This window comes from Megascapheus bottae, chromosome 9 (assembly GCF_031878675.1).
Source record: "Megascapheus bottae isolate mThoBot1 chromosome 9, mThoBot2.hap1, whole genome shotgun sequence".
In the NCBI taxonomy this organism is placed as follows: domain Eukaryota; kingdom Metazoa; phylum Chordata; class Mammalia; order Rodentia; family Geomyidae; genus Megascapheus; species Megascapheus bottae.
In genome coordinates, this window is record NC_143517.1 from 2,087,220 (window position 1) to 2,095,786 (window position 8,567).

At 36.5% G+C, this 8,567-nt stretch overlaps 1 protein-coding gene across 1 annotated transcript; it reads left to right on the forward strand.

Annotated features, from left to right (window-relative positions):
- Nucleotides 1-1,983: 1,983 nt before the first annotated feature.
- On the forward strand, nucleotides 1,984-4,079 carry Ppdpfl (pancreatic progenitor cell differentiation and proliferation factor like). The gene is made up of 3 exons (XM_090338627.1): nucleotides 1,984-2,067; nucleotides 3,799-3,876; nucleotides 3,976-4,079. Exons 1-3 carry the CDS (start codon nucleotides 2,013-2,015, stop codon nucleotides 4,077-4,079), a joined length of 237 nt encoding a protein of 78 aa, XP_090194753.1. The 5' UTR covers nucleotides 1,984-2,012.
- Nucleotides 4,080-8,567: the final 4,488 nt, after the last annotated feature.

Consider the following 8,567-nt stretch of genomic DNA (forward strand, 5'->3'; position numbering starts at 1 on the left):
GTAATCTGCTTTTCCAGTCATTCACAATGTAATGTATAAAATAAGTAAATGACTCAGTAAAATGTGAGTAACAAATAATTGAAAGTATTAAAAATAGTGTGAAGTAAGAGTAATATTTGAAAACCATCATACTTCTAGTTTAGAGAGGTAAGGGGTGATATTAGACAGGTATAAAACCGATGGAGAAGAAGCAGAGCAACTGTATTTAACCCTCTGCCATTAGCCTCAAAGTGGCAACACCGAATATTTACAGGAAGTTCATAAATGTATTAAGAAATTATGACACACACATATATAAATACAATGGAGCATATATATATATCATACTATTTAGCCATAAAGAAGAGTGAAATTATGTCATTTTCAAGGTAATGGATGGATTAGACAACATGACATAGAGATATATAAACTAGAGGATAAAGGTTTCATATTTCTCTTCATATATTTGGATGTTAGACCAAATATAATTATAATATATGTTCATGTGTGAAATATCATGATAAATAATATTATGCACAGTTGCAAAAATTGGTACTGATAAAGGAAGGTAAAAGCAAAAGGCCACTCAAAATATATCCTTAGTTTTTATATGAACCTATCCTATGCTTTTACATGGATATCTTGTTTTTTACTTGAGTACCCAAATCTACTACTGCTGGCAAAATCTCAGGATAAAATACAGTATTATTAAGTATAGTTCTCGAGCTGTCTGTTAAATCTATACTTCTTATCTGTCTTACATAACTATGACTTTTTACTTAGGACCAACACCTCTCCTTTTTTTCTTCTACTTCCCCATCATTGATCATTTCTCAAATATAAAATGTAGCTAGAATTTGATCTCAAAATGAACTGAGTCAATCAAGTGGGGGGAAAAAGCCTACGCAAGAAACATTAAAGTTAGAGTAAATTATTTTTTATTACTAAGTAGTACTAATGTAATTTTACACTCTTCCCCAGATTATAACTCTATCATTCATCTTGGAATTTCTAGCTCACTATCTATCTGGCTATAACATTCTACTTGATTCATGCCTTTCCTAGAAATCCTTCAATGCGCCTCAGGGCTGGCCTTCGTTCTGCTGTTCCTGCATAGCTGTCTTGCACCATTGTGTCTATGGGTTTGTCTAATCTACCCAGCTGGGCCTCAGCCAATCTGTGACCTACCCCTTGGTGCCAGGCTAATGCTCTGGTTTGCATTTTGTATCTAAGGAGAGACACCCGGCTTCCTCCAGAATCCAACGCTTAATTGTAAGTTGTAACACTCAAAGGGATAAAATGAAAACAGAGTCAAAGCCAAGACCTCCCTAACTAAAGCCAAACCCTATTGCTTAACTTGACAACTGAGATGGGAGGTCTTTTACACTGCTAGAGGACAGAAAGCTAGAGGACGTTCATTCCTCCTTTCCCTGGCTGTATGCCACCTCAACCCAAATCAGCCAGGGCTTGGTCTCCACCCAAGCTGGTGTCTAATATAAGGTATGCTCGAGTGGTGCAGGTCACACCAGCAGCCCCTGACGGGGCTTTCTCTTCCCTGCTGGTGCTGACACAGCTTCTTTCCAATTGCTATATAAGTAGTTCTTCAAAATGTGCATTTTCTGAAGAAACTTCAAACAATAAATATTTTAAGAGATCACATTGAAGAAAACAAATCTGTGAGTAACAACAGCACGCATAGATTAACATATTTTTCCCTTGACCTTTGGATTGGTTTAGATAGAGTGTATGTATTGTATGTATTTGAGTATCTAGGGTTTTCTTTTCCAGCTAAATGTGTTAATTGCCTTTTTGTTTATGACTACAGATTTGACTGCAATTTCATGTAGCCTTCTCAGTTCCTTGTACATGTAGTTACTAGCTGATTGATAAATGATCTTGCTTTGCAAAAACCCGTATTCATTTTGTAGAAGGTGAAGGAAAATCCTCACTGATAACCTGGAAGTCTCTCCTGTGGTTAGAGAATTGCAGATTGCTGTTCACAGTATCTTTGACACTAATTCAGGAGTAAAGGCATGGCATCAGTTCCTTCTATCGGTTGTCTTCTAGCCAAAAACCAGTATTATCGAAGTAAGTTGTTTCATCAGTAGAGAATATGGGTTAAGGAAATGGATATTGTTGGTGGTTATTGTTGGCCAGTGTATCATGGCTAGTCTTGCCAAAAGTATTGTTCACTATTGGGAGAGAGGGTATAGCTCTGCCCACCATTATTATCCAGGCTAATGTCTTTATTTGGCCATATTGTACCCATGAAATCATAACAATTATAAAGTTCATAATTTGACTTTAGTTCACATACTCTGCATTCTATAAGACACACTGACATTTGCATAAATATCATTCAATTTTTGTTTTGAGGATAGATTGGATAGCATGATTCTTGTTCAAAAATTTTCTACTGTTCATTTTCTGCTATGGAAAATAGGCCAGCCTCTTTTTTTTTTAATTTATCTATCTTATTTAACTATCTCTTGCCTTAAAAGCAGAAGAGAAAATTGTAAATTATTTTAAGAGATTGAGAAATTTCATAAAATGAAACAAGCATATCAACCAAATTGAGCCTTACTGAAGTGTCTATGTCAATAAACTGTAGAAAACTCTTACTTCAACTATTTATAAAGTAATTAGAAACATCTGTGTATATATTTTTGCAAAGAGGTTAATCTATACTTTTAACTTGTTATTATATCAAGAAAAAGTATTTTTATATTGGAGTCTTTTTCGTTGAGATAAGCTCTTTTTGGCCTGGAACTCGCTACATACCCCAAGCTGCCCTCAACCATTTTGTCTTATAGCTTTAGTCTCTGAAGTTCTGGGATTACAGGCATTTGTAACCCTATTGGCTATATTGTGGTCCTTGAAAAGATTTATCTGTTTAAAAGTATAATAAAGGTAAACAAAATATCCTCATAAAATAATTTCTTAATCTAATAAACTTGATGACTGTTGTAGTTTTAAATATATACACAGAAGATCTAAGCTAGACAAATAGATTGATATGTAGATACAAAAGTATGCACTAATTCCTCCCTTCCTCCCTCCCTCCCTCCCTTCCTTCCTTCCTTCCTTCCTTCCTTCCTTCCTTCCTTCCTTCCTCCTTTCCTTTCTTATTTTTGCTGGTCCTACTGCTTGAACTCAGGGCCTGGGCACGTCTTTGAGCTTTCTCTCAAGTCTAGCACTCTACCCTTGAGTCACAGCACTACTTCCACCTTTTTCTGTGTATGTGGTACCGAGGAGTCAATCCCAGGGTTTTGTGTATGCTGGGTCACACTACTGGCCCCCTGAGTTCCTTTTCACTCAAGGCAAGCACTTTACCAGTTGAGTCACAATGATACTTTTGGCTTTTATTGTGACTAATTGGAGATAAGAGTCTCCTGCCAGGGCTGGCTTTGAACCGTGATCTTCAGATCTCAGCCTCCTGAGTAGCTAGTATTACAGGCATGAGCCACCAGTATGTATTGATTTTTATCTCTGAAGTTTTTGAGCTTTTTCAGTTGTTTTTATTCATTTTTATTGGATGATATTGGTTAAAATGGGAATTTGTTACAGCTCTAAACATGTGTAGACTGTATTTCAATCAATTTCATCTTCAATTTCATTCTATTTTGACAGTATTTTTTATTTTGTATCTCTAGATATAGATTGATAGGAGCTATAGAAGCTTTTTCAAGAATAGATTTGATCAATTGATTCATGAGCCCAGAGTAAATTACTTCAAACGACCTACTTAAGATTTGGTATATTACTACTATGTGGTGCTTGTCTGTTTTCCTTTCATTTCTTTATTTTTGTTTCTCACAGAATCCAGTATTTCTTCAGTCAGTTCATTATGTAACTCAGATTCTATTAACTTCATAGAAGATGACAAATCTCTGCAAGGTATTACTTTCCTTAATATCAGTGTCACTGATGTTATCTCATTTTGTTTATTATATCTCAAATTTGTTTGATGGAGTTTACTCTGAATTCATTTGATAGGGCTCCCGGAAGTGACAGAACCCACCTGGTGGTTTAAATCTTTTTTCAATTCCGAGCCTGTGCTTTCAAGTGTAAGAAGCAAAAATGTACCTAGTAATGGGTGAGTTCGGACCTCTTTAATGAAGGCATCTCTTACTTTCCCAATCAAACAATGCATATGATAAGGGTTGTGCAAGATTTGTGTTAATATGTACTTCTGCCCTGTGGATTATGAGGCTTGGGTATGAAGCACAGTGGAGAGATAAACATGGCCCATAGCAAGTACTCTCCCTCCCCACTCGGGATCTCAAGATGGGGCTATGAGCAAGGTTTGAGCACATGTCCTAATGCAAAAGTCATACGGCAGGTTTGGAGTCATGGACCGGCAATGAGAGGCAAAATTCTAAATTCCTCTTTCCAATGCCTTCAAGAAAAGACTAACCATAAGCTAATTGATTTCCTAGGTAGCTTTGGTAGCTGCCCCTCTCCCCCCAAACCAGGTTTGACTAGCCTCTCTGTGGTGTCAGTTACTTTATAGCTTCAACTGCTGTGTTTGTGAATAGCTGCCTCCTTGTGTTTTAACTCTACTACATGGGCTAGAGAACTTTTTAAATTTTTTCTTACTTTTAAATAGTTGAACAAAGAAGTTGCCATTTAACAAGGCAGGCTATTAATACAAATACATCTTGATGAGTGTCACTTCTTTCAACATTCTCACTCATTCCTTCTTTCCCCACTACTTGCCTTACGCTTCCTCATTTTATAGAATGTAGGTTGGATTCCTGATTGCATTCTCCTCATATGCTCTTCATTTGTTGACTTCTTTCCCCTTGACACACCCTATCCCACCCCTTTTGGAGTACTTGCTTCCTGGTGTTTTATTTTGGTGAACTTTGCCTTTGCCTTTTTACATTTATTTTTCATTGTATGTTATTGTTGGGGTAATGTATAGATTAGCTTTCTAAAACTACTCATGTTCCACTGTCTTTCAGTGAGCATTGTGTACTAGCTGACTGTTCTCTCCAGCACTCATAGTTCATTCTGACAATCAACAACTCTACTGCTGAGGTTCTCCAGATGTGACTCCTACTCAGAATACCACCCACCCAGAAGAAACTTCTCCACTTGTCAGAAGACAATCTTTGCAAGGTCTCATTTATGAGTTGAGATCACAAAACCACTGATATGGTGAAGACTTTCAGCTTTGTCCTCAACAGTAAGATCACTGCAGGCAATGTCAGTTACTTGGAGACTATTTGAAAAATGTGTTATTAGAGACATGTGCCTTTTAATATAATGCTTGCACAGATGTTGTGATTTATAAGAAGTACCTTTTACTATACATACTGTTGTTACTTCGATATCCATACTATTTTTACTGCTTTAGGTAAATTATGCTGTGTATGTCGATTTTATAATGCGCTAAAATCAAGCATCATGATTTTGAAGTTACAAATATCAAACATAATCCTTAAGGACATCCATTGTTGAATAAGGCTGGGTAGTTTAAAATTTATGATTTTAAACATTTAACAGTATGGGAAATTAAAATGATACAATGCTAAGATAAAATCCAGTATAAAAGAGAACACAGGCTGTGACTTTGGTTGTGGATACAACTACAAGTGAATACAAATACATTGGAAGAAACCATAGTATACCAGAATGGTAATAATGAATACTTCTAGAAATGGTATTGTTAGTAATTTAAATATATTTCTTGGTATGTTTTTCTGTATGCTTAAATTTTTTAATATGACAAATTTTGTGAATAAATAGAAAATAAAAAAATGTTAGGATATGTTCTTCTTAGTATAAGAAATACAAACATTCATTATTCCCATGTTTCTTTTTTATATTAACATTGGATATATAGTAGTTATTGACTTTTACTGAAAAGTAAAACATGGGACATAAATGTTAGAGATGTTGAACTAACTTGGAGTTCAAAGTCTCCACGGTTGCCTGGCAAATGTATGAAACATCAGGTAGAGCACACTATACAATCATGAGAAAGTATCAAGACTGACTATTTGTATTGACTGACACTTCTCTAAATGGTTTGCGCATTTCTCGTTTCTCAAACTTTGTGTTTCTCTATCTCATGGCTGTCAGTGAAGGAATGGAAATTCCACTGTAGTCCATATCATTATTTATATCATGGCTTTCCTGGGGATTGCTTACATATATGGGTTTTATTTTTAGTGTTTGTTGAAAAATTGAACAAAATAAGAGACACTGTAGGTAGTTTTGGAGAGGGAACACTAAACTTTTGTCAAAGAACAGTATGATCTGGGAAGCATTTGAGTAAAGATAGAAAAACAGATAAAAGACTAGGACAAAGATCTCCACTGTGCAAAGGTTCAGACGTGAGCACTGACCAGCATAGTCAAGGGAGAAACTAAATGTGTCTCAGCAGACTGAGCCAGAGAGAAAGAGAGGAGCCCGAGAGAGAGGAGGATAGAGGAGATTAGATCTTTCTCTAGGTCACATGGTCAACACGGTTTCTTTAACACCTGTTTAACACTTAGCCATAATGTCAACTTATGGAATTGTTCCTTATTCTCCTCTCTCTCTCTCTCTCTCTCTCTCTCTCTCTCTCTCTCTCTCTCTCTCTCTCTCTCTCTCCCTCTCTCCCTCTCTCGTGGTTTTCTAGTGGTAATTGAAGAGAAGAGTCTCACAGACTCTTAAAGCCCGAGCTGGCTTTGAACTTCCATCCTCAGATCTCAGCTTCCTGAGTAGCTAGGATTACAGGTGTGAGCCAAGGGCACCTGACTTAACACCTTCTTTCTTGACTTGTAAAATAGAGGTAGGAATATTTGCTAGTAGGCTTGTTCTGGAGATAAAGACTTTGATCTAAAGTGCCTGCCACAGCTACTGACATGTCCTCATTATTAAGTTGCCACATAAAGCATTGTCCCTGTCTACTTTGTATAAATCCTTAAGAGACTAGCACTATGGGTTCCTACACTCAATCCATATTGAGTAAAGCCTAATATTTTCATACTCAACAATCACTATTCCTCCTTTAAAGTGTGAAAGGAATAAATCAACATATGAGGCTGAGGACAATGGGAATTCATTCCCAGAGCGGCAGAGGGAATGGGGTTTACCAGATACACAGCTCTGCTGGGAAGGAAGAGAACAAATTTGGTGGGTTACCTATAGTTTCTGCTACAGGGCATTGCTAATCTGTACACAATCCCATATTGCTTGTTGCCAAGGTGATTTGGGGGAAGTATACTTTGAACTTGTCCCCATAGACCAATGGAAAAGTATTTTCTTATAGCACCGAAGGAGAGAAGTCCAGAATTAAGAGGTTTTGGGGCCATGCTCTTTCTAGGGAAGAGTCATCTTTCCTTCTTCTTCCCAGCTTCTGGCATCTCTAGCAATGTTTGGCTTGTGGTTGCATCAGTTCATTTCTTTCCTCATCTGCACATTGACTTATTCTATGTGAGTATCTTGATGTGTCACTGAAAATTCTTGTTTTGAAGGCTTCTTGATTTCTACACAGATTTTTTTTTTGTTCAGTGTATATAGGAGGGAGTGTGGGAATCCGCAATTTAATTAACATCACAGATGATTCTTATAAATGCTGGCAGTTAGAACCATTGCCATGAGGGGGGGGACATCTGCCTGAAGTCAGATGCACTAGCTTGATGTACATGGTTGGTGGCTAAAGCAGGAAGAATTCAAGTTGGAAGTCAGCCTAGGATATAGAATAGAGATCTGTCAAAAATATTCTACTTTTTTTGCCTAAAAGCACAGATTTATGTATTATCCTATAATATTACTTGGGGAAAAATTGAAAATGTAAACTCTAGATTGACCGAACTGCACTGTGTTTCTGCAGTTTGCCATATACTGATAACACTGAAGAGAATAGGGACTGTGATCACAGTACTGATACAGGTAAGATGTGGTCAAAAATCTTGTGCAGGTAGCAGTAGTTCATACTTGTAATCCTCACTACTTGGGAGGCTGAGATTTGAGGTTCACAATTTGAAGCCAATCCAGGAAGGAAAATTTGTGAGACTTATTTCCAATAAACCAGATTTTTACAGGCTGAGTATATGGATTGTGTATTTCATATAGTTTCCATTTTAACCACTGATTATTAAAAATTAATCATTTTAATTGAGAGGAAAAATAGATTGCAACAAAACAGTAAGTTGTGGGAGGTTCTGTTTTTATTTTATATTATCAACGAAGTCCTGTTTTCTTGGGTTACTCAGTGAGTTTCCTAAAATAGGTTATCACATTGACATTAACTTTGTTTACTCAAAGATACATTTTTGCCAAATTATAGTTAATTACTGACCCATGTATTTTGTAGTTTTCAGAATCCTTCAGTGCTGTAGCTTTTATATTAATGTACACTAATATGGCTGTTTTGGAAGTGTGAAAGAAGCTGAATTTTACATATGATTTCTAATCAAACATACTCTAACCACACATAGTAGTTTGTGTTTCATAGTGGTTATGAACATGCACGAACACACCCATACATATATGTGTGAGTATGGACAGATAGACAGCTAGTAAAATAAGTAACTTGCAAAAATATAATGAATAGCTGGTCATTAGTGGCTTATACTTGTAATTCCAGCTAC